A 26,226-nucleotide genomic window follows, 5' to 3' on the forward strand; every position below is an offset into this window, starting at 1 on the left:
ATAGAATTATGAAATCTGGTTTTTTAATTTTGTACGAAATCTGTTCAAATAAAAAAAAAATTTAAAATAAAACAACAACAAATATTCAGACAAATGTCAAACACAGGATTGTGTGTGAAAGTGGGTATGTTTGTATGTGTGAACCTTTCAGAATACAAAAACTTAAATAATATGGAAAAATTACCTAATAAAAAGTCGGATTTCTTAAGAAAAAAAATTTTATCTCAGTTATTTATGGAATATTCTCGACAATGTTATACCATTTTGAAAAGAGAATTGAACACACCAACTTTTAAGGTAACTTGCCGAAACATCGTAGTGCATTGAATTAGAGCACTACGGTTCATTGAATTAGAGCCATTTAAAATTTTTTTGTACTTAGCTGGACTAATATTAGTAATATTTGCTTTAAAACTGATACAGCTGAGTAAAAATTTGAATGCATTTGGTAGCAGGGTTATTCAAGCTTCCGTAACAAAAGAAAATAAAATGCACGACTGGGGTCGCACGTACTTGCTCTTATGCTTAAAGTAACTCTTATGTTAAAGCTTTTTATTCAAAAAAATTAGGAAAAATTTGATATTTTCAAGAAAATTCATAGGTAGTTTAAAAAAATAAAATCTGTTTTTATAATTAATTAAACACCGTTTTAAGTAATGTTTTAAAATAAAAACAATTATGCCATTTTATTACTTGTATAAAAAGGTATTTTTAGAAAAAAATTTTCGAAAATCTTAGGAGCCGTTTTTTTAAAAAATTATTTTTTTTATATAAAAAATTTCTAACATTTTTCAAAAAAATAGTTGGTATGCCATTTTGAAGAAATAGTTAATTTACACATAAAAACTAAATTTCAAAATTTTTCATTAATCCGTTTTCGAAAAATTGATTTTCAAAAAAAAAATTTTGAAATATTTTTTAAAAATCCAAAAATGCGTTTTTTGAAAATTTTGTAAAGTTTTAATATTACCTTTACTTAAACACTTTTGTATAAAAAATTTCATTAAAATCGGGTTAATATTGTACGAGATATTCAGAAACGAAAAATACCGTTCTATGACAGGTACCGTTAATAACGGTACAAAAAATATTTTTTTTAATTTAAAAGTTGGCTTTTATGTGTAATACTACAAACAAAAATTTTAATCAAAATCGTTAGAGCCGTTTTTGAAAAAAATTAACTTTTGTATTTCCGTTATATGGCAGGTACCGTTAGTTTTGGTCATAAAAAAAAAAATTTCAATTTCCCCTCTAGGGAATCACCAAAAACTGCTAACTACCAAGTTTGAAGAAAATCACTTTACTTGTTTAGGCTGCAGCTCCAGATAGAGACAGACAGACAGACAGAATTGCCGGACCCACTTTTTTGGCATTCTCCATCATCGTAATGTCATGTAAAATTGTTATCTCGAGTTCGATTTTTTTTACGAATCCTAAACTTGCCCTTTAGTACCTATATCGCAAGTAAAAAAGGGAAAAATTAAGATTTGTGGTCACGGCACATGAAAAACCGTTACAGGGTGACCATTTTTTCGACTTTCAAATGCCCATAACTCACAAAATATATGGCTGCGATTTTTTAAAATTATTTTTCTGATAACTGTCACCACCTACCCTATCTACCGTTTTCGTTTCGACGTTAACTTTTGGGACACCCTGTATAAATATTTATCTCAATTTCTCCCATACATTTACGCAAAAGCTAAGATCGCATTCCATTTTTTGTAGACCCCGCTACAACTTCCGTTGTAGCGTAGACGCACAAGATGCACATAAGAGCAAAGGAGAAATCGATCTTTCTCTCTCTCTCTTGTTCTTATGTGCATCTCGTGCGTCTACGTCTTCCTGTAGAAGTCGTCATACGAAAACAAGAACAAAATAAAACCAAAAAAAAATAACTGTTAAATTTGCGTCTTCAAAAAAATTATACGTGTAGAAGCGCGTGACGCACCGAAACGAAAATCAAAAGGAAATTGGAAGATGATTTCTGGGCCTTCCGTCTTCGTGTATTATGCTTCATATGTTATTAAAATTAATTTTTCTTTTCAATTCATAAAATGTTTTCCCTAGGCCTGTTATCACTATTTTTTTTCAAGGAAATTATCCATGTTTGCCTTGTCACACACACAATTACATAAAAAAAAAATTACTCTCATTATGTTCTTTCACTCCAGAAAAAGGAGTAAAAATTTCGAGTACTCCTTAATAGAGTGAAAGAAAACGACATTAGAAATTGGAAAAAAGAAATATATTTTTGTATGAAAGTGATAGCAAAATAGTTGTCACAAGAAAAAATCAAAAATATGTGATTATCACTTTGACTATCACCTTTTGCAGATCAAATTTGCTTTTTGTGACTGTCACCGATCGCAAATCACATTAGCCGATTCCAACCCCTCACGGTGGGCAGGAAGCATCGATGGGTTTGACAAAAAGGTCGACAAAAACTGCAAGCTGGGTTGTATTTGTTGATGATAATAGGTGCAAAATCCGTTGGAATTGAAATCCTAACTGCACCTTTTCAAAAGTTATTCATATTTTTATGTTTCAAATCGGGACAATTTGGAATAAAAATCAAAAGTTCTTTTCTAAGAAGATATTTAATAGTTTTTTATACTCAATACATTGTTAATTATATGTATGTACATACATACATATTTGAACATAATATAGTTATATTATATATGGAGGTTTCACAGCTGAAACGGACTAAGTCAAAAAAATAAAAAAAATCCCAATCTGGTGCCAAATCTGCGCAAGGTTTGACTCTACTAAGGACTTTCATTAGTTTGATCCAAAAGTATTTCGATTCAAATTGTCATTTGTTCAAAAAAATATTCACCATAAGATTCAATGGAGACGTATTTACTTTAACTCGTTATATCTCCGTTGGTGCGGTGGCTTGAGTTTCAAAGATTCATCTGATCTACCGTGTTTGGGGAAACCTAAATCGGCAGTAATTTTGAGGAGTTACAACCAAGAACTGTCACCCCTAATCCAAGGTGATGTAACCGTGCCTATTGGAGTGGTTTGCAGCCAGGGGTATCCGGCTGTATTTTAACGGTGCCTCTTTGAAACCGGGTCGAATCAAAGAGTATCAAGACCTTATCATATCATGCGGAGCTCTGATATGATGGACTTTTTTTTATTCTCTAGCTTAACGTGGGAACTAACCAAAAATACATTAAAATGTCAAAAAAATCTAACAACAACAAAAATTTTAAAAAAATCGTTGTCCAGCGGGATGTCACCGCCAGCGATTTAGCGAGCCAGATGGAGAGAGATCTCCATGGTGACGACTCGAAACCGGGGTGCAGCAAAAAAGGTGCAAAGCCAAAGCAGCATAAAAAGAACCGGTTAGCTCAAGGTGCGGCATAGAGGAAAGAATACCTAGAGACGCGACTTCGGTTGGTTTTTCTCTTCCACCCTACAAGCTGCAATGAGAGGAAAAACTCCACAGTGCTTATATGTGGTAGTTTTCCCGTGCATTTTAAATGGCACCAACACATTCAACTGTGGAGTTGTGCTCAAAACAATTAAAAACAATTTAAGTGCTCAGTAGAGGAATTAATTCATAAAAAAATAATATAATACATTCAAAACACGAACCTTTTTTTTATTTCTGTACATATTTATTGAAAGGTGGGTGTCTGGAGTGAGCTATTTGAGCTATTCAAGTTCATGTACAAACCAAAATCATGTTTAAATTCAAAGTTTGTGAGGACATCTACTGGTGAAAGGAAGGTATTAAACGCATTATACCTTTCACACGTATTCACAGATAGGAAAACAAGAGAAAAATAAGAGAGATGTATACCAATTATCTGAAATTAAATTTGCGGGTGTTTTAGGCAAAGGGGGGTACGAGTCGGCTCTCTAGGTATTCCTTCCTCTATGAGTATTCCTTCCTCTATGAGGTGCGGTATCATCAGAAGCTATCAGCGGGAGTATCCCTCCTAAGGTAGTGGAAGATGGTACTAGGGCCGAAGTAGATGCTAAAGATGGGAACAAACCATCAGAAGCAGAATCGACTCCATCGACAATAACCATAAAAGCACGCAAATCCGAATCCGGGTTCAGGTGGTCAAAACGACTCACTATACCGTGATTCGCTTAGTGGAGCGAGCAAGAAATGGTATAGCCGATTCCTGAGGCAAGGCTTGTCTCGGGAAGAAGCCAAGAAAAAGATGGAGGAGAGAAAGCTAGCAAATTCAAGCGAACCACCCAAAAGCCAAGACCAGGGTAAGCGGAAGAGCAGCCAAATAACTCCTCCTCAGAGGCAAGAAGTTAAAAAGCCCAGGACAAATGCAACTGTCATAACGGGACTTAGTACCGTCAAGGCAGGTGCTGAAGCACTGGGCTTAAGCTATGCAAGTGTGGCAACAGGCATCTCTCAGTGCTGACGAACTGTCAACACTGGAAGAGGCCATAATTGAGGAGGTGTCCTTGGGATGGACACACAAACTTAAGTTCAATGGACTGCACTATAGAACAGGCTTCCTTTTAGTTGACTGCGTGGGGCAACCTACAGCAGATTGGCTAAAACTAAAAGCCTCAGAATTGCAAAATTGGAAGGGTACCGAATTGATGGCATGCTTGGGAGACGATATCCCCAAAATGCAGCACATCACTGTATTCCTTCCAAAAAGCAGTGGAGGACAGGAAGTCATTGGCTCTTATCCAAGCCCAAAATGAAGGACTGGCAATCCAGGCCTGGAGGGTGCTCAAAAGCACGGCAGAAGGCATGGGGCAACTGATGGTGATCAGCATTGATGCCAAGTCGGCCGAGGCTATAGTGAAGGCTCAACATGAACTTCACTATAAATTCGGCAAAATTGGTGTATCAGGCCTAAAGAAACCATCAGTGCCTACTACCTTGCATAAGCCTGAAAACGTAGCACCCGAAGGGACCCAAGAGGTAGAAATGTCAGATGCCCTGATTCCCAAAAGCATCATACGTCCTACCCGTTTTCCTAATACTGATTCCAATCAACCCAACGAAACCCCACCCACCAACTCCCTACTACCCCTCCAAAACACCCAACAATCCCTCCCATCCGGCAGCCAGGCAGATTCACTGGACCTCATGGGTATGGAAAAGGTTCGTCTCGACGATGAGTTAGAGGGCATGGACCTCACCTTGAGTCAAGCCAGGTCAGACGTGCTTGCTACTGAGGAGGAAGAAAACCATCTGTTAGCAGATGAGGGGGCAATGGTCCCCATCTGTTAAACTCAAAATGAACAGACGCGGGATCACCAAGCTAGCCCAAATTAACCTCCACCACGCAAAAGCGGCATCAGCCGTCCTGGTAAGAAAGTTTGCAAAGGAGAATTTGGGACTAGCACTGATCCAAGAACCTTGGACCTACAAAGATCAGGTAAGAGGTCTAAATAGTAGTAACTCTGATTTGATATGAGACACGAGGCACGACTCGCCCAGAGCTAGCATAAAAATGGCGAGGGATCTGGTACCGATCCAGACCCAAATTGAGTGTGATGGTATACCTCAAACGATTGTTGTTGCGGCGGCTTACTTCCCAGGTGACGAAGACAACATTCCACCGACGGAGGTACAACGGCTGGTCGATTACTGCAAAAGTAACAAACTACCATTGCATCTGGGTTGCGACGCAAATGCGCATCACACAGCATGGGGTAGTACCGATATAAACAGAAGGGGTGAGTACCTTTTAGATTTTATATTGGAAAAATGTCTAGATATTTATAATGTGGGCAACACTCCCACTTTCGTCAAAAGTCAGAAAGATGCTCCTTGGTGGAGCAAAAATCTGTCGAAACAAAGATCAAAGGTACGTAAACTGTTCAATGAGGCAAAAAGAACTGGGGAGTGGGAAGTTTATACGGCAGAGTTGACAATTTACAACAAAGAAATCAGAAAAGCAAAAAGAAATAGTTTTGTGAGTTTTTGTGAAAATATTACCGCTACTCCAGGTGCAGCGAGACTACACAAGGGTCTAGCGAAAGACAAAACCATAAAGTCGCTAGCGCTTAGATACAATGATGGTAGCTTTACTGAAAATGAAGAACAAAGGTCGACTCTGCTACTTAACACTCACTTCCCAGGATCGCTTCCAATGACAGGAAATTTTATAGAAAGTACAACTTTCAAACCTAACAAAACAGACTGGAAGTTAGCTACAGCTATCTGTTCAGGCAAAAGAATTGACTGGGCGATAAACACCTTTCAACCTTTTAAGTCACCAGGTGTCGATGGTATCTTCCCTCCTCTACTTCAAAAAGGGGCGGAAGACCTGATGCCGTACATTATTAGCATACTTCGTAGTAGCATGGCACTTGGGCATGTACCAAGCCTATGGAGAAGAGCTAAAGTAATTTTTATTCCCAAAACTGGGAAAAAAGATACCACCCATCCAAAGTCATTCAGGCCAATTAGCCTGACATCATTTCTACTTAAGACTTTGGAGAAAGTAATAGATAACTTCATTAGATCAGAAGTTTTAATAAATATGCCACTTAACCATCGCCAGCATGCTTACAGGGCAGGAAAATCTACGGAAACTGCCCTTTTCGAGCTAACAAATTCCATACAAAGAGCTTTGGATGCAAAAGAAACAGCACTATGTGCTTTTCTAGACATAGAGGGAGCATTTGATAACACCTCTCATGTCGCTGTAAACAAAGCTCTTGAAAGGAAAAAAGTCCCTATCACTGTAGTGAGATGGATCAATGAAATGCTGAGCACAAGAACAGCTGAGGTCTTAATGTACAAACTATCATCACAACAAGAGGCTGTCCTCAGGGGGGGGTCCTTTCACCCTTACTTTGGAGTATTGTTGTTGATGAACTACTAGAAAATCTAACTTCTTTAGGTATACGATGTCTCGGTTTTGCCGATGATAGAGTAATAATAGCCAGTGGGAAGTTTGAAGAAACTCTTTGCGATATTATTCAAAGAGGATTGAAAAACATTCGGAAATGGTGTCTATCGGCAGGACTTATCATCAATCCTACCAAGACAACAATTATACCATTTACCAAAAAAAGACTTCTTCCCCGTATGAAACCTATACGGTTAGCTGAAGACGTAATAGAAACACAGAAGGAGGTTAAGTATCTAGGTATCACACTAGACAGTAAACTCCTCTGAAACAAACACGTAGAAATAACCACTGGTAAAGCTACGAAAGCCTTAATGATTTGCAAAAGATTAGCAAGCAATTCATGGGGCTGCAAACCATACATCCTAAGATGGATGTACACTATGATGGTAAGACCTATAATTACCTATGGTGCGGTGGCTTGGCACAAAAGAACCGATCTTGCAACAACTAGGAAATCACTAGATAAAGTGCAAAGACTCGCATGTGTCTGCATCATCGGGGCTATGAGAACATGCCCTACAGCAGCAATGGAGGTTATTCTTGAGCTTCAGCTCTTAGCCCTCCATATATTTATTATATAATAATTACAATATATTAATTTCAATTTTGTTTGGCCAATTTATTATATTTTCTATTAAATAAAAGATAAAGAATTATTTTCTTATACTCATATATGTATATTATGTTGTTTATTAAACAAACGTTTTCGGGAATTCTTCCCATCTTCAGGTTTAAGCAAATAATAAATATTTTAAATTTCAATTTTACACTTGAGCCCAACTTCGGACGTACCGTCAAATACAGAGATTCTTTCTTTAGTCGTACTACTAGAATGTGGAATGCATTACCCGCCTCTGTTTTTCCCTCCCATTTTAATGTTCAGAACTTTAAAACCAATGTGCATCGGTATCTCCTTTTACATCCCTTCCTCTTTTCCTAAAGCTCGTACTGTGTATATATACATATTAAGGGTACCCAAAACCCCTTTAGTGCGCGCTCATTATAAAAAAAAAAAAAAAAAAAAAAAAAAAAATTAATTTATCAAATTTCTTAAATTTAAAAAATTAAAGTAATTTTTAAATAATTTTATCAAATCAAAAAAATATTTATCAAATATCAAATAAGAATGTATGAATTTTAATTTAGTTTTAATACAAAATAAGATAAATGAATAAATGCGTTTTAGAATTTTGTTTCAAATATGTCTTTGGTTTCAAAAATGCATGTAAGGAAGATCGTTCAAATAATTTGTTTTTATTCATATTATTTGTACGATGAATATATATTTATATATAATAAATTCCAGATTTGTCAAGAGTGTCAGTCTTGTCTTTTACAGTGCCAATCAAAGTTTTTACTTTATTACCAGTACTGTTCGGTGATAATTTAATTGAATAATTATTAAGCACTTTCATCAAAGTATATGTAAACCCTTCTACAAACGTACCACCCATGTAAGTGATAGCTTTTTCTTTATTAAATACTAAAGTTGTTAAGTCTCTCAACTCCTTTTTTATTATATGTTTTTTTCAATAAAGAATTGACAATTTTTATGCTATAACCATTCATTGTAGCAATTCTATGAATAGTTTCCACTTCTTTGATGAAATTGTTTTTGTTAAGGCAAGAGGAACATGAACAATAAAGCCTGAGCTACTTTACTTTTTTGACTTTGTGTTTTGATGTAGTTCAGGCTTAATAATTAAATGCTGCAAACTTATATTGGTTCGGGTGGTAAGAGTTTGATGGAATACATCTATCAGTATTTGTTGGTTTTCGATAAATATCAAACTCAATATAACTCTCAACTCTTTTTACCATAAGGTCTAAAAATGGTAGACAAAAATTCACTTCTGTCTCAAAAGTGAATTTTATTATACCATGCATAACGTTGTTCAAAAAATTGAGAAATACGTTGAGCTTGTCTTTATGAATGATGATATAAGTGTCATCAACGTATCTAACCCATAAAAATGGAAAATCAGGGGGGTCATTCCGTAATTTTCAAAACGATAATCGTCAAAACGTTAATCGAGGACGTGATCGTCCAAAATTTGCTTCACGTAACTCAACGAAATTCGTTTCGTCTACGTTTATTTCTTGACACAGTTTGAAAGGTTTCAGAAATTCTCAAACTGCTTTAAGTGTCATGCTGACTCTGTCTGCCACTAAGCAAAAGAAGAAGATGAAGCGAGGTTACATTTTATATTTGTGTTTCTTTTTGTGTTTGTGTCCTGTCATTTTTTTTGGTGGTATGAATTGAAGAAAAATGCAAAATGAATGTTGTATTAATTTTTTTTCTTTGCCTTTTTCTAGCAAAAACAATTTTTATATAGGTATGCACATGCAAATGTCACAAATTCATACGTTTGTTAAGACATTTTTATTTTTTTTAGAGTAACCCCAAAAATTAACCATCGTTTGATGGTTTTTGTATTTAATAATAAACAAACACGAATCTAATATTACATTTGGTCAGTCTTGAAAAAATATAAAGAACATTAAATGGGTATCAACGTATTCGACGTGCAGGGTCGAAAGTCCACAGGCCAAAAGTCCATAATGAACTATTGGCTCACTAGTGTGGGCCATAGCTCCATAAATCAATTATGGACTTTCAACCCACCCAAGTGGGTCAAAAATTCACACAAAATTCCTGTGGACTTTTGGCCCATCGATTAAAAATTTATAACCAATTAGGAAAGCAAAAATTCATACTGCGGCTGAGTTCTCATATTCTAATTTTCTTCGCAATATCTCTCCAAAACATTTATAAAAAAAAGTGATCAAATTTCTTTTAAATTCGAGTGAATTTAAGAAAATTACTTCAATAAGTATTCAAAACCTGAACAATCCTCAATTTTCGAAAGTTTCTTCATTAAATGATCAATTGGTGTCATGAAATTAGTCCGCGAATTTTTATTTTCACACCTCAAAATTGATTCTCCCGTGGGCAAAATTTTTTTCCGCTTCGCGTTTGGCTTGTGCAATTTAAATAGATTTCATGTGAGCAAATTTTTTTCCGCTTCGCTTTCCGCCAATTAATTTTGATTTATCTCCATGTGATAATTCATAAGCCCGCTTTGTTTGCGAGATAGTTCCCCAAATAAGTGGCGATTATTACTATGAGACTCCAAACTAATCGTCTTTTGAACAAAGTTTTGTTCTTCTTTGCTTTGTGCGAGTTTTCGAAAATTACTTCAATAAGCTTTACAAACAAAACTCGAGTCAGTTAAGAAAAAAAAAACATAAAATTTTCAAAAAAAAAAACTAAAAAATCAATTTACAAATATTGTTGAAAAAATTAGCGTTTCAACATTCTTTACAAATTTCCTTAAGCACCTTCCACATCTTTTTCGACATTATGGAGTTCTGGCTCTTTTTTTGTGGGTTTCTGACACCCTTGGGTGGGTCGAAAGTCCATAATTTATTTGTGGACTTATAACCCACCCAAGTGAGTCAGTAGTCCATTATTAACTTTTGGCCCGTGGACTTATGACACTGCACCATAGAAAACGTGAGCTATTTAGCTATCGTCCAAACGTCAACGTTTTTGCGTGTACGTTTAGACGATTTTCGTCTTCCGTGAAGCAAAAAAATTATAGCGAAAACGTGATCGTCCAAACGATTGACGGTTTCAATTTTACGTGAAGCAAGTCTATCGTCCAAACGTTAACGTCTGACGATAATCGAGATACGGAATGACCCCCCCAGGGCAATTTTGCTTGGCTTTTGTTTCAAATTCAGCCATGAAACAATTTGCTGCAAAAGCAGATAAGGGATAACCCATCGCTAAGCCATCAGTTTGCTCAAAGACCTCACCATTAAATTGGACATAGTTTTTTGAAAGACATAAATGGACAAGACGCATGTATTCATTTACCTTTGAATTATCTAATGTATTTATGGTTTCCAACCAATTTTTAATTGATTCTTCAGCTTTTATTACGGGAATACTGTTGTACATGTTGTCGATATCAATAGATGCTTGAATATAGTCCTTTGGAATTTTTATTTTACTTGCTTCATTGATGAATTCAAAAAAGTTGTTGAAATCTTGAAAACTCCTTGCATTTGAAATATTGTGTAGGTGTATCAACATTATATATAGCTATATTATACAGGGTCTCCCGGAATAAGGAAATGAAAATTAAAACAGTGTTTTTGATTATATTCTAAGAACACAGATATACAGTAACACTCTATCTGCAAAGTTGATTGATGATTTAAGAAAACCCTTACTTTGGTATGTCTTTATTCATTTGAATGATAATTTCTCTGTTAATATTAATGGTAGAAACTTGTTAAAACTCTTTATTTTTAGAAGAAATTATATTCTTTGTAATTATGTTAAGAAATTTTTGATATCTTTTTTGGTTGCTTCGATATTAATTTATAATTTAATTTATAAATCTGTTAATTTTTTCTTGTCCATACTAGTTTTTGTCTTTGAAGCCAATTTTCTTTGAGAAGTGTGAGATAAACATAGTGTTACTATGTTTATCTCACTTTATTCGTATGAAGAGAACAAAAATAAAGAAAAAAGTTATCATAAAGACCGTCAGAAAAATCCTACATATTATGATATTTGGGAAAACATGGACTAGATGAAATCTTTTAAGAATATATTTTTTTGATTAAGTCTTAAAGGGCTAAGAATAAACAAATTATTTTTGTTGTTTTAGTTAATATTAGTTTAAAACTAATATTTGAAGCGTCTTTATAGGTTTTGTATGCATGTTTTAGCCAGATTTTTCGATTTTATTGCCAATACTTTGGAAATATTGGTAATGGAAATCTCACTAGGAATTTTTCCATAGATAAAACCTAAAATGACTGGATTATTTATTGTGTATAGGTAATATACCATGTATTGGGCATAAGAATACTTTTAAATATTTATTTATTTAATGCGTTAAGGACTAACGTTAAACACTTATTATGTATCTTAAAACTAGTACATTTTAAATTTACATTACATTCTCGTATTAAAAAAGATTTGTTTGAATTTTATACTTTTAAAATTATCATTAACAGAAGAGATCATAAAGTAATATTTATTGAATACTGAAATCAACTGATTAAGAGGACTATATAATCCATAATTTACTCTACTGAAAGATGGACATAAAGGTATTTGTCTTCTTATGTCAGCTTGGCTAAAATTGAAATGTAAACGATCCAAAGTTGATGGCGATGTTATAGAACCGTTTATTATTTTAATGATGCAACAATGCTGTAAGTATTCTCTATGCTTTGAGAGTAGAGGGAGATTTAGTAGCATAACTCTTTGATTGTAGGGAGGTAGTGAGATTTCGGGGGACCATGGTAGAAAACGGAGAGAAAATCGCATAAATCTTCTCTGAATACATTCTATTCTGTCAATATGTATTGAATAGTATGGTGACCATACAACACATCCATATTCGAGTATAGGCCGAACAAATGACACATATAATAGTTTTAAAACGTATGGATCATGAAAGTCACGAGAGAACCGTTTGACGAATCCTAGAATTCGATTAGTCTTATTAATAATATAATCATAGTGATAAGTGAATGTTAGTTTTGGGTCAAGTATAATCCCCAAGTCAGAAAAAACGGACGGTCTAGTTAATGGGCAAGAGTCAAACATGTAATTATACAAGACTAAATTCTTTTTGCGTGTAAAACTCATTGTTTTACACTTGTCAACATTTAAAAATAAGCGGTTTGTAATGCACCATTCCCTGAAGTTTTGTAGATCTTCTTGAAGTTGTAGACAGTCACTAACTGAAGATATTTCTTTAAATATTTTTATATCGTCTGCATATATAAGAAGAGAAGAGTTTTTAATAATTGTGTTCACATCGTTTATATATAAAGTGAACAATAAGGGACCTAAGTGGCTTCCTTGTGGAACACCAGAATTAACATAAAATTGTTTGGAACATTCACTAGGGAAAATAACGGCATAACTTCTATTTTCTAAATAAGATGCAACCCACATTAAAAAATTTTCGTTGAAACCTAAGGCTCTTAGTTTTAGTAATAAAGTTTTATGACATAGTTTGTCAAAAGCCTTACTGAAATCGGTAAAGACACAGTCTACCTGGTTCCGTTTTTCAAATGAGTCAATGCAAAAAGAAGTGAAATAAAACAAGTTTGTAACGGTAGACTTATTTTGGACGAAACCATGTTGACTGTCACTAATATTAGATTTACAATTAAACGATAAGACCAAAGATCATATAACTAGTAAAGATGTCGCACGTAGAACAAACTTCTGTGCTTGAAATTTTCTACCATCAGATTTTACACATAGGTCCAAAACATGTATCCAAGAATTAAATTGTTGAGAAACATTTTAAAATTTTTCGATGACTGCGTAGAAAAGAGAGGGTTGATTTTTATAGATGAATTTATTTAATGGGAGGAAGCGAGATAGTAGTTAAATGTTGATACGAATAAGGAAAAGAAAAAAAAATACATTTGTCTGCGAGAATGTACCTATGAAATAATTTTATTTTTGTTAAATTATTCAGGAAACTGATATTAACACATGATTCAAAATAATAATTTAAATAAGAATAATTTTAGATATATATATGACAAGAGTGTATGAGTAAAATTGTGTGAAAATGAATTTCAACCCTCAAATTGTCAATAGGTCCAAATCATTATAATGCAGAAATCCTTCGCAACATTAAAAAAAGTTCAAGCAAAAACAACTTTTGCAAGTGACTGGTGTGCTTGAGGTGGGTAGGTATAGGTAGGTATACGTGTAAGCAGAAGAAGGTTGATAAGTTTTTTTTTGGTTTTAATTTTTTTTTCGATGGTAGTTAGATATTTAGATATTTTTTTAAGTGGAGGGTGGTTTTCTATTTCTATATTTTTGTTTCCTTTTTGAATAATCGCAAAGGCACAGGCGCATTGCTTTTAGGTGTAAGTACACACGTAATATGTAGGTAGGATTTTTTTTCCTTTGCGACAGCAATCGTCCTTGAAAAATGTAGTTCATTGTATTTTGGTTGGAAAAAGAAATTCAAACAAGTGGTAGGTAGGTAGGTAGGTAGGAAGTGATAAAAATGATCATTCTTGGTTTGTTGTTATTTTCTTTAGTGAGGTAGGTTATGTAGGTATCTATTGATATTGAAAGATTTATTTAGTGTGGATCAGGGCTGTAAAAAATTTTATTTAAAAATGCATTTGAAATTTTAAAAAAATGATTGCAACCAAAAATATTTTGCATAAAAAAATGTTATTGCAACTGAAGAATACCTATTTGGATTGAAAATTAAATTTTTATTGCAACTGAAAATATTTTGCACACAAAAAAAATTAAAAATGTTGCATTAAATATTTGTTCATGATCTTAGGCGATTATCTTTGCATTTATGTTATTTTGCAATTATTAAAAATATACTATTGGAGATACAAAAATCTTCTATAACTTATTTGAAAGGTAATAATGTAAAGGTGAATAGCACAAAAGGATTCTTAAAAATTCAATCATTAAATAGGGTAAATAGGGGTCAAACGAAATTGCAATAAAGTGACTATTTTCTAAAAGCAACGTTGTAGAAAACTGATTTTTTTTTTAAATTGGTAGATACATTTATTGGAAGGCTAACGAAGGTATTGAAAAATTCTAGAAAATTTCAAAACTAAGTTATAAACGATTTTCTTAAACTAAAACATGAAGTAGACCTGCCATTTGAAAGATAATGAAAAAAAAATTAAGGGCCTCTGCGTTTCAAAATATGAATTTTTGAAAAACTAAAAACCTTTTTAGATTTTAGCCACACGATTTCAGAATTTTTGAAAGCTCCGAAAAATTGCTAAACATTAAAAATCACCCAAAAATACCTGCCCCTAAAAAGGTTTTTAATTTAATTTATTTTTAATTTTTTTTTTCATTATCTTTCAAATGGCATTTTCAAATTGTCAAAAAAATGTCCCCTACCTACAACTATGTCAAAGGTCTACTTCATGTTTTAGTTTAAGTTAGTTTAAGAAAATCGTTTATAACTTAGTTTTGAAATTTTCTAGAATTTTTCAATACCTTCGTTAGCCTTCCAATAAATGTATCTACCAATTTAAAAAAAAAATCAGTGTGTATGGAAACATCAAGAAAAAAACGTGCTTTTGGTTGCTATCGGGATAATCAGGCGCTAACTTATATTAAATGGTTAGATCAAAAAGCGTAGAGCGGTTGTGTGTAGTTTTATTAATAAGTTTGAACAAAGCGCGCTTTACTTTTTTAAGACTAACCATTTGACATAAACTAACAAAATTATTTTATAGTTTTTAATGCGTGATAAAAGCGTTGTTTTTAAAATTATATATTTTACTATGTATTTTACTTTTTATTCTTATCATTATTCTTATCATTATTGAAGGTATTCGACTTACATAGGTTGTATGTTGTATAAGCCTCCATGATTTTTTTTCCATTTAATTGATTTGGAATGTTTCACATTCACATATGTGTACAAAGTTTCAGCTTGATACGATAATCGGAAGTCGGTCAAAATTAACTTCTTCGATTTTATTACATTGCTAGTTAGTTTGTTTGTTACAAGTGAAGCTAATAAAAGCTTATTAAAAATACAAGTATTGATTGAAAACGTTCTAAAGGGCATGTAATGGAATTTATGCAAAAAATATTTCTTGACATCACTCCTCCCCCTAGTGGGATGTTTCATTTTCGTCTGTAAATCGTAAATAACCTCATTTTGGGTATATACCCGTCGTTTGGGTATTTACCCGGTATAAACCCGGTAAATACCCATTTGTAAATACCCACCCGATTGGTATATTCCCGAGGCACATCACTAGCGATGGGGCGGTAGTTGCTAACATCATTTTTTAGTCCTTTTTTAAAATTGGTCTAATGTAAGCACTTTTCCACAATATGGGAAAAACTGAAAATTTTATAGATGTATTAAATAACAAACATAAGGGATAAGATAGTTGGGACGCACATTTTTTTAAAACACATGACGGTACACCGTCTGAACCCAGACTATAACTATTTTCAAGGTCAAATATATTTCGAGCAATTGAATCTTCTTGAATAGTAAAATCTATGGAAGTAAGATGTGAGTAATTTAAGTGCGGAGCGAAATTATTGACAGGTTCATTAGAATTACAATCCAAATAAGCATCTTGGAAAAAGTTAGCAAACATATTTGAAATTTCGATGGAGTCATGGCTAGTTATATCTTTGAATGACATAGAGTTAGGGTAATCGTCTGTGTTTCTTTTGGAACTCACAAAATTCCAAAAATATCTTTTAAGCTTGCAGTTTTTATCGACATTTTTGTCAAACCTATCGATGCTTCCTGCCCACCGTGCCCTGGATAGCTTTTCGTTCTAAAAGATATTCCAGATACGGGCATTCCAGATAGCCTATCCGATAGTTGATTGAACGCATCCAAAAACACGTCGACACCTCCACACTCAACTGATGAGAGCGTGGACGAGTACAATGCTGATCAGCAATTTAAAAAAAAAAGTGATCAACAATATGCGGACGCAGTTTAATGCACTCAAATTAAATAATAATAATAATAACGCGCGATGACTGATGTTTGATAAATAGTTTTTGAATTTGAAAAAAAAGATGATTCCATGAGGGTAGGATTCCAACCCACATGTGAATAGAAGATTGAATAAGCAACGTCTTAACCACTAGACCTTTTCGTCAAGTTTTCGCGAGGTGTCAGTTAGCTGTTAAGGGTTTGACATACCTATGCCAATGATTTTCTGACTTCGTTCACGGCTATGATGATAGCTACGAGGAACTCTGTAATGGGGGTTATAGGAGTTAATATGACCAAATGTGAAATTCAGATTTCATTATTTTAAAATTTCGATTGATTGAAACGTCTTTTTCAAGACTTCATTAATTGAATTTTGAAATATTATAAAAATAAACAAAAAGCAATCTAGATAAAATTTAAGATTTTAAAGATCTTAAACATTTTTTAAGCTTAACATTGTAAGTATATATTTTTATTTTCTTTTTAATTATTATTTTTAAGACTAAGAGTATTTATTATAGATTCCTGAAGAAGGTTGTAATCACAACCGTAACGTCGAGAATAAATATTAGAATAAACAAAATTGACCTCAAGCCCACTTAGAAGTTAATATTACAAGGCCATAATTGTTAGTGTGTGAATGAATTTGATATTTTTAAAAACTACATATCGTCGGTGAAACCAGAAAAGTGTGTAGCTCCAAATTTTCTGAAAATTAGATTTGAATGCCTTCTGTTAGACAAACCTGATATCTATCGTTCCTTAAACTCGGAATCCTCTTAAAGTTCATAGTTTTTAATTTATTGCAAATTAGAAAATGAAAACTTGTACAAATGCCTTCAAAACGATTTTGTTTTTTTGCTCTCCTATAAAACTTGCTAAAGTGGAGTTTCACTCTTTTCTGGTTTCACCGAAGATATGTAAGTTCAACTGTAGTATCATTGTCTTTGCGGAAGTAAGAAGTGTAAATAAACTAAAGTTTTGAGTCTAGGTAAACAATTTTATTTATTAATTCAAAAAACTTTATATTTTTCTACTAAAAAACACAACTAAAAAACCTTTAAAGATATGTATGTTCAATTCAATTTAATTTCTTATTGAACTTGCTATTTACAGTTGACTTAAAAAAACTTATTTCTAAAATATGTACATTGATGGATACAAAATTTTGCTGCCGCAAAGCGGGGCTAACGTTAAACAATGAGAAAAGTTATAAAATATAAACAACTAAACATGGATAAACTTAATTTAAAAAGTCTGCTCTCTAGGTTGTCCTCGGGGTGTTCAGACCCGGATGTCCAGTTGTTGGGTTGGTTGAGTTAAGTTATTTTGGTTGGCGTTTAGCCGAGGTAGTATGCCGACTGGTATCTGTTTTGGTTGTTTTGGTTTGAATTTTCTATGTACATACATTAAGTTTAAAGGTTTTTAGTTGTTTTTTTTTTTTGTAAAAAAATATAAAATTTTTTTAAATAAAATTGTTTACTTTAGTTTATTTAGGGCCATTTTTTTCACTCGGAGTTGAACATAACTTGAGAATTTTTATATTATATTTATATTAAAAATTCTCAAGTTATGTTCAACTCCGAGTGAAAAAAATGGCCCTTACACTTCTTACTTCTGCACAGACAATGATACTACTGTAGATGGCCACATGATTATGACCGATGAAAATTTTCACAAATTTGTTACGCTAAAAACTAATTTTATTTTATTTTTTCTGTACAGTAATTATTATTACGGCTTTCTAATATAACGCTAAGAGTGTCACGTCCTTGCTAAGTAAGTAAAATTAAAGAATAAACAGGTTTGGTAATTTTCCGCGGATGAATTCCACAAATAACGCTCTTTGGGGATTCTTAGCGAAATGCTGCAGAAAACCTTATACCAACTGGTGGAAAAGCTTACTGGTGAGTGGCTGAATCATTACAAGCACGAAACAACAACTCAATCAGGTAAAAACAGAGTTCCCGAAAGAATAAGGGCATTTTTGCAACAAAAGGAAAACACACGAAATATTGAAAAAAAGTGGTCTCTTCTATCGTCATCAATTTTTGTGACTTTTCCTCTTTAAAAAAAAATACTAGTGGCATAATGTTTTATACAACCGTAATAATACTGTACTGTACAGAAAAACTTATATAAAATTAGTTTTTAGCGTTCTAGAATTTATTTATTAGAATTAATGACAATTTTTTGAAAATTTTCATCGGTCATAATCATGTGGCCACCTACTGTATAGTTGAACTTATGTAGTTTTTAAAACTATAAAATTCATCTTGAACTAAAAAAGTGTTACAAATTTTGTGAAATGTATACGTTTGGTGTGGATGCGGCAAAAGAATGCAAAAGAATACAAAAAGAATGCAAAAGAATGCAAAAGAAGGCAAAAGGAATGCAAAAGAATGCAAATGAATGCAAAAGAATACAAAAAGACTGCAAGGAATGGAAATGAATTAATGAATGCAAAAGACTGCCAAGGAATGTAAAGATTGCAAAAAGGTTGCAAAGACTGCAATCATTTGAATGCATTCAATTGATTGGTAAAATAAAATGATTGCAATCATTTCACGAAAAATGATGATTGGTGACTGCAAAATTTGAAGTCTAAGTCTCAAATGTAAGTCAATGAATACAATCTTTTGATTATAGTCATTAAAGATTACAATCTTTTACAACTCTGCTTCTAGGCTTGAGAGAAAGCACGATTTAAAAAATTGTTGCCAACTCCGAATCTTTTCCATGCTATAAAGAAACACACTTACTGAATTCCGAGTTTTGATCTGAGCCTGAATTAAAGTTGCAAATTCCAACTTTTCCATCGGCCAATCCGACTGCCAAAATAGTGTCTTTATGATAAGAAGGCTGCAAACATCTAACATATTGATAGCGACTTTCAGAGGCAAGAAATGTAGCAGTATGTTTGGAAGATAATTGGAGATCACGATCTAGGTTTTGAATATAAATACCATAAACAATTTTGAGAAAAAATATATTTATAAGAATATTACTTCTTAATGGTTCATTGTCGTTCTTAGGTATCACTTTATAGAGACTAATATCCTGCCCCCAAGTAACAAACTTCTCATCGGCGTTGGGAAACCAACTCAAACCATGAATAATTCCATTCATTTGCGTAAAATAAATAAGAAAATTTTGTTTATTGAACTTTTAATAGCAACCCTATACCTTAATCAAAACGAAATGTTTATCCTATTTATTTATATCACAAAATTGCAACTTTGGTCTGTTCTTTTATTAGGGGGGTTCACATTGACCAACTTACCGGACAGACCCGTTGTCATTTGGCCTGATGGCCGAATTATATTTTTCGTTCACACTCATCAGACAATTTTCATCAAAACCCACTTTTCAGCTTATTTTTAATATATCTTTACCCTATTCTGCTCTCAAATTAGAGACAATGGATTATCACTGTCTGCCGGACAGACATGTCGTTTAATTGACTAACATGTTCGTCCGACCACCAAAAAATCAAAATTTTTTGAAAACCATCCGGCAAACCGGACAGGCTGTCGGATGGGTGTTCACACTATCAAAACAGCATCAGATCAGACCAAATGGCGGCTGGTCTGTCCGGTAAGTTAGTCAATGTGAACCCCCCTATTAGGGGGGTTCACATTGACCAACTTACCGGACAGACCAGCCGCCATTTGGTCTGATCTGATGCTGTTTTGATAATGTGAACACCCATCCGACGGACTGTCCGGTTTGCCGGATGGTTTTCAAAAAATTTTGATTTTTTGGTGGTCGGACGGACATGTTAGTCAATTAAACGACATGTCTGTCCGGCAGACAGTGATAATCAATTCTCTTTAATTTGAGAGCAGAATAGACAAAAGATACATTAAAAATAAGCTGAAAAATGGGTTTTGATGAAAATTGTCTGATAAGTGTGAACGAAAAGGGGGGTTCACATTGACTAACTTACCGGACAGACCAGCCGCCATTTGGTCTGATCTGATGCTGTTTTGATAATGTGAACACCCATCCGACAGCCTGTCCGATTTGCCGGATGGTTTTCAAAAAATTTTGATTTTTTGGTGGTCGGACGGACATGTTAGTCTATTAAACGACATGTCTGTCCGGCAGACAGTGATAGTCCATTCTCTCTAATTTGAGAACAGAATAGTGTAAAGATATATTAAAAATAAGCTGAAAAATGGGTTTTGATGAAAATTGTCTGATGAGTGTGAACGAAAAATATAATTCGGCCATCAGGCCAAATGACAACCCGTCTGTCCGGTAAGTTGGTCAATGTGAACCCCCCTATTAACTTTGGTTGTTGTGTCAAAAAAATCGTTGTTGTTGTTTTCGTTAGATTTTGTTATAGCGTTTTCGTTTGGTCGTCCGGGACTGTCCGGAATTCTCCCGAACGATTCTGAAACTGATCGTTTGGCACTCAATGACAGTTCTAATTCTGAAAAGAAGAGAAAATCGATTCCGAATTTTGAGGCAGAATCAAAACCAGAATCACGCACACATGTTCACACTTAAGACGTCAAAGTAATGAAATGTCATTCTTTGTTGTTCATTTCTCAATTTTAAGATTTTTAACTATGCACAAACTTTAAACTATATTAAAATAATGTGAAGAAAACAAAACAAAAATAGATAACTTAATGATAATAAAAAAAATAAACAAAACAAAACTTTCATCAGACGTTCGCATTTGATGTTTCACAAATACAAAGAAACCCAAACTTCAGAATCAAAAAAAAGTATCCAACTCTGATCGTTTGGCATTCCGGATCGGACAGTCCCGGACGCTTCTAAGAATTCCCAAACGAAAACGCTATTAGAAAATTTCAACTTCTATTTAACGACTAATGTTACATATTGTTGATCTGTCAAAACAAATTTTTTGAGATCAATTTTATGAATAAATAAACAAGAAATAATTGATTTGGCACCGAAAAAATTCTTTCAAATTGAATTCTTAGCAAATTGAAAGAAAAATATGCATTAAATAATTTCAAATATGAAAACAAACAAAAAATTCTCTTCTCACATCATCCCCTCTCTTCACCATTTAGTTGTGTTAGGGATGGGAAAAACCGGCCGGTTTAAACCGGTTTCGGTTTTTTTGCTTCGGTCAACCGGTTTTTTTCGGTTTTTTTGTCCTCGGGGTTTAAACCGGTTTTTACAAAAAAACCGAAAAACCGAAAAAAAACCGGCTGAAAAAAAACGTGCAACAAAAAAAAAGATCCGACGAGATAAAAAAGTGAAAACCCTCAAAACATTCATTCCCTCTCTCAACTTACCATATAATTATAAATTTTCATTCATATTCGGTTTAACAAATTCCTCAAAATTCCTATTAAGAGTGAGTTAAGAACTCTTAGGGCCAATTTATTAAGCCTCCATTAAATTTGGAAATTTATCGTTTTAGTTAAAAGCTTTGTTAATCTATTGACGTCTTTAAGTTTCCATCTTTAAAAATTCATTTAATTCACTCTGCTTTAGTTAAAGTCTTTCTTTTAATGGAAACTTTAAATTTCAAACTCCATTAGAAATATGGCAGGGTTATTTTTTGAAAAATTAAACTGTCAAAAGCTACATTTTTGTCAAATAAAATATATTTAAATTTGAAGATTTGAAGGATAAACAATATAAAAACACAAAAATGATGGCCCGTAACAGAAGGTGTTACAATTAGGATTACGCAGCATCTCAACCCTGATTAGTTTCACTAGTCGTGAAGATATTCTCTGCGCTATGTGAAGTGGATAAGAAATGAATTAATTTCTTTGAATTTTGTGTCTATTAAAAATCTCAAATAAAGTGTAAGTTGTCCATTAACCCTCATACCCATAGATTTAAAAATTTATATACCATACTGGCGAGAGAGAAATGCCAGTAGTGACCAAAACCTGAAGCAATTCATTCCTATAACGTACATGTCGTTGAACTAAAAAAACACAAAAACGACTTTTTCTGTAAACCAAAATTACCAATTACCAAACGTTGGTCTTATGAAATTGATTGAACACATTTTTACCATCCCATTTTTCCATATTCATGCATGTTTTATTCATTTGTAATTGTTAACTTACACTGAAACTTTGTTTAATAAAATAATAAATGAAATGACATTTGACGCTAATGGAGAGTGAATAAATAGAAATCCTGTTTAAAACCTTCGTTTGCTCTAAAAATCCCTCTTAAAAGGTCGAATTTGGTGTTTTAACTAAAACGACTTTTAAATTTAATTCTCAATTAGTTAATGATGCCAAACTTCAAAAAAATCCTTAATACTGTAACGATGAATTACTGAACTACTTTTAAGATAAAAGTCTGAACACACTACCTACTACTGCAAAGGTAGAAATGTGAACGGACCTTTAGTAATTAAGAAAAATATCTCACTGAACACATCTAAAAATATCCCACTGAACATATCTCACTGAACACATCTCAAAATATCCCACACTGAACACATCTCAAAATATCCCACTAGACTGGAAGCCTTCCTGGAAAGGAAGTTTCGAGAGACAGGGACGAGAGCCTTCGAGGACGTTCTCGAGTCTCGAGATTCCGGTATAAAAGGCAGCGTAGACACCGACCGGACACAGTTTAATCTTGAAAGTGAAAGAGTACAGTACAAAGTGAAATAAAGTGTTGCGAATTGTTAGTAGTAAATAAAGTGATTTAAAAGTGTGTTTGTTTGAGCGAATAATAAAAGTAAATTGAGTTGAAATAAAGTGTGTTCTTATTTGAACGGAAATATAAGTGGAAATTAAATAAGTTTTATTGTGAACCCGGAATAAAACATTACATTGGTGTCAGAAAAGTGGAATAAAACTTCTTTATTTGTGCGAATCAGATAATTTCGCGAATAAAGTAAAAAGTGCGCGTGTGTTTTAAAAATAAACAAAGTTTAAAACATTTTGAAATAAGTAAAAGTGCTCGCGTTTTAAAAAGTTAAAATGGGTAAGACATTAAATCAGTTAAGTTTGACTGAGCTGAAGGCGGAATTAACTAAGCGAGGTCTTCCTACTGCTGGATCGAAAAATGACCTCATTATTCGTCTGCAGGATCACTTAACCCAGATAAACGAAAATTTGGACACATTTCAATTCGAAATTGAAATGCCAGAAGAACAAGTAAGTACTGGTTCCGCTTCCGATATGTCGTCCGTGATGTCTGTTCTCCTTGCTAAGTTCGAGAAAAATCTTCTTGAACAAATTGAAGCACAACGTAATGAACAGAAAGATGAACAGAAAAATCTTCTTGAACAAATTGAGACACAACGCAAGGAACAGAGAGAACAATTAGAAAAACAACAGAGTAGTGTTCTCGAAAAAATTGAGGCACAACGTACCGAGCAAAAGAGTGAACAACAGAATCTTCTCGAAAAATTGGAAACCCAGAAGAACCTTCTAGATGAACAGAAAAACCTCATCGAAGGTAAGCTTGATGCTATCGAGAACAAGTTCGTTGCTCTTGATGCTTCCATCAAAGGTGTTGAAAAACAATCTCAAGAAAAGTTCGAGAAAGTTGAAGAAAAACTCGAAAAAGTAGAAATAAAATTCGATGACAAATTGAAAGGAATGGAAGTGAAAATGCAAAGTTTTACCGAAGAACTTGACAAGGTTCGAAAAATTAAGGTGCGAGAAAGTTCTGGTGAGTATTTAAAGAAGAAGGAAATGCATCCACCAACCTTTGATGGACAAAGTTCTTGGTCGATCTACAAGAAACAGTTTGAGGCAGCTGCCACAACAAATGGCTGGGATGACGAAGACAAATGTATAGCGCTGACTCTTGCTCTTAGAGGTCCTGCTGCTGAGTTGTTACAAACGTTACCACCAGAAAAGAATGGTAACTTTAACGCTCTTGTCCAGGTCATTGAAAAACGCTTTGGAGATGGCCATATGCAGGAAGTCTTCCGCGTCCAACTCAATACAAGAGTCCAGAAAAGAGGAGAAACTCTGCAACAACTTCAAGCAGATATTGAAAGGTTGGCTCATCTGGCATATCCGACAGCAGGAGACGACATTATCAATCAGTTTGCGACAGAAGCCTTTGTACGTGCTGTATCTGATATAAATCTTCAGCGAGCAATTCGAACAGCTGGAAAACGTTCCCTTCCTGAAGCATTAGCGTTTGCACTGACTATGGAAGCAGCAGAACAGGCTTCTCAAGGCGTTCATCGGGTAAGAGAAGTTGCAGTGGAAGAATGCTCTTGTCAAAAACTCGCATTCCAAAGAAACCAGAGGGACGGAGCTGCTCGATGCTGGAACTGTAACAAGACTGGACATCTCCAGCGGCAGTGCAGATTGCCACCAAGAAGAACTGCTTGCCAACACTGTGGAAATAGGAATATTGCCCAACAACAGGTAAGCGATACAACTAACACTCATGCTCATCTTGATTCCCACTCGGGGAAACGAGTAAGAACCAACTTCGAGGGGCAGAAGCTGGTTTCTGGTATCGATGGCCCCAGAACCACAATTCAAGTCTCACAGACTAAACGAGACAACAAAAGTCTGACAGTGGAGGCGACCATAAACAACAAACAACACGTGGCTACAATTGACACCGGTGCCACCGCCTCTATTGTACGAAGAGACTTGGTGAAGATGACATGGCTACATAACACCAACAGCTACCGTCTGAAGACAGCCACAGGAGAAGCAGCAAGGGTGTACGGTGAAGTTCGTCTTACGATCCGTATGGCAGAACTAGAGTTTTCACATGTGTTTTTGGTGGCAGATATATGTGACGAGTGCATCATTGGAATCGACTTCATGAAGGAGCATGGAATCATTTTGGATATAGGTAATCAAGTCCTGAAATACAGAAATGTAGAGATTCCAATGGTCTATGGCAACGAAAACTCGACAACAATTAGAACTGTCATCAAAGAAGACATGTGCCTGCCTCCTTCTTCAGAAGTTTTTGTATGGACCAAGTTAAAGGGGAACTTTGGAAGCCATCGATACCTCATGGTTGAACCAGAAGTTGAGCAAAGTTCCCAAAACATCATCATCGGGAAGACTCTTGTGGCACCAAAGAACAACATGGTACCTGTACGGATACTTAACATCAAACCGTACCCAATCAAGCTTAAGAAAGGAGAAGTTGTTGGGCAATGTGAATCTGTGGCCGCAATAACTAAGATCAACGAGGTGGATACACAGATGACTATGAACTCGGAGAAACTAAAGAAACAAATTCTCAATTCAGACAACCTGAGTCAACATCAGCTTAATGTTGCGGGAAGGCTTCTTCATGAGTATGCTGATATCTTCTCTTCACCCAGCGGGCAATACGGCCGAACACAACTGGTGCAGCATCGAATCGATACAGGAGATGCTAGGCCGATTCGTCAACCAGCAAGACGTCTCCCCTTGGCCAAACAAGGTGAAGTTGAAGAAATGATAACAACAATGAAGAAAGACGGGCTAATCGAAAATTCCAAAAGCCCTTGGGCATCACCGGTAGTTCTCGTCAAAAAGAAGGATGGAAGCACTCGATTTTGTGTCGACTATCGCAGGCTGAATGATGTGACGAAGAAAGACAGCTACCCACTGCCAAGAATCAGTGATACTCTAGATGCAATGGAAGGAGCACAATGGTTTTCGACTTTGGATTTGAAGAGTGGCTACTGGCAGGTGGAAATCCATCCAGAAGATCGGGAGAAGACGGCTTTCTCCACAGGAAATGGTCTGTGGCAGTTTAATGTCATGCCGTTTGGGCTATGCAATGCCCCAGCTACTTTTGAGCGCTTAATGGAGTGCGTTTTAAATGGATTAACCTGGAAATCTTGCCTAGTCTATTTGGATGATGTCATCGTTTACGGGAAAACATTTGAT

The 26,226-nt window shown here is 34.4% G+C and overlaps 1 protein-coding gene across 2 annotated transcripts in view; it reads right to left on the minus strand.

Annotated features, from left to right (window-relative positions):
• The window catches only part of LOC129915975 (GATOR complex protein MIOS), a 39,326-nt gene extending 19,306 nt beyond the window's left edge, over positions 1–20,020 (minus strand). Inside the window, exons 1-2 of one of the 2 annotated variants that reach the window (XM_055995725.1) lie at positions 19,399–20,020; positions 19,153–19,335 (exon numbers count right to left, since the gene is read on the minus strand). In XM_055995725.1, the coding sequence (XP_055851700.1) occupies positions 19,153–19,335; positions 19,399–19,519 (304 nt within the window). In that variant the 5' untranslated portion in view covers positions 19,520–20,020. The remainder of the gene's footprint in view (positions 1–19,152; positions 19,336–19,398) is intronic. The other variant, XM_055995715.1, reaches the window with a different exon arrangement.
• Between the last annotated feature and the right edge of the window lie 6,206 nt (positions 20,021–26,226).

The sequence above is a fragment of the Episyrphus balteatus genome, chromosome 1 (genome assembly GCF_945859705.1).
Source record: "Episyrphus balteatus chromosome 1, idEpiBalt1.1, whole genome shotgun sequence".
In the NCBI taxonomy this organism is placed as follows: Eukaryota; Metazoa; Arthropoda; class Insecta; order Diptera; family Syrphidae; genus Episyrphus; species Episyrphus balteatus.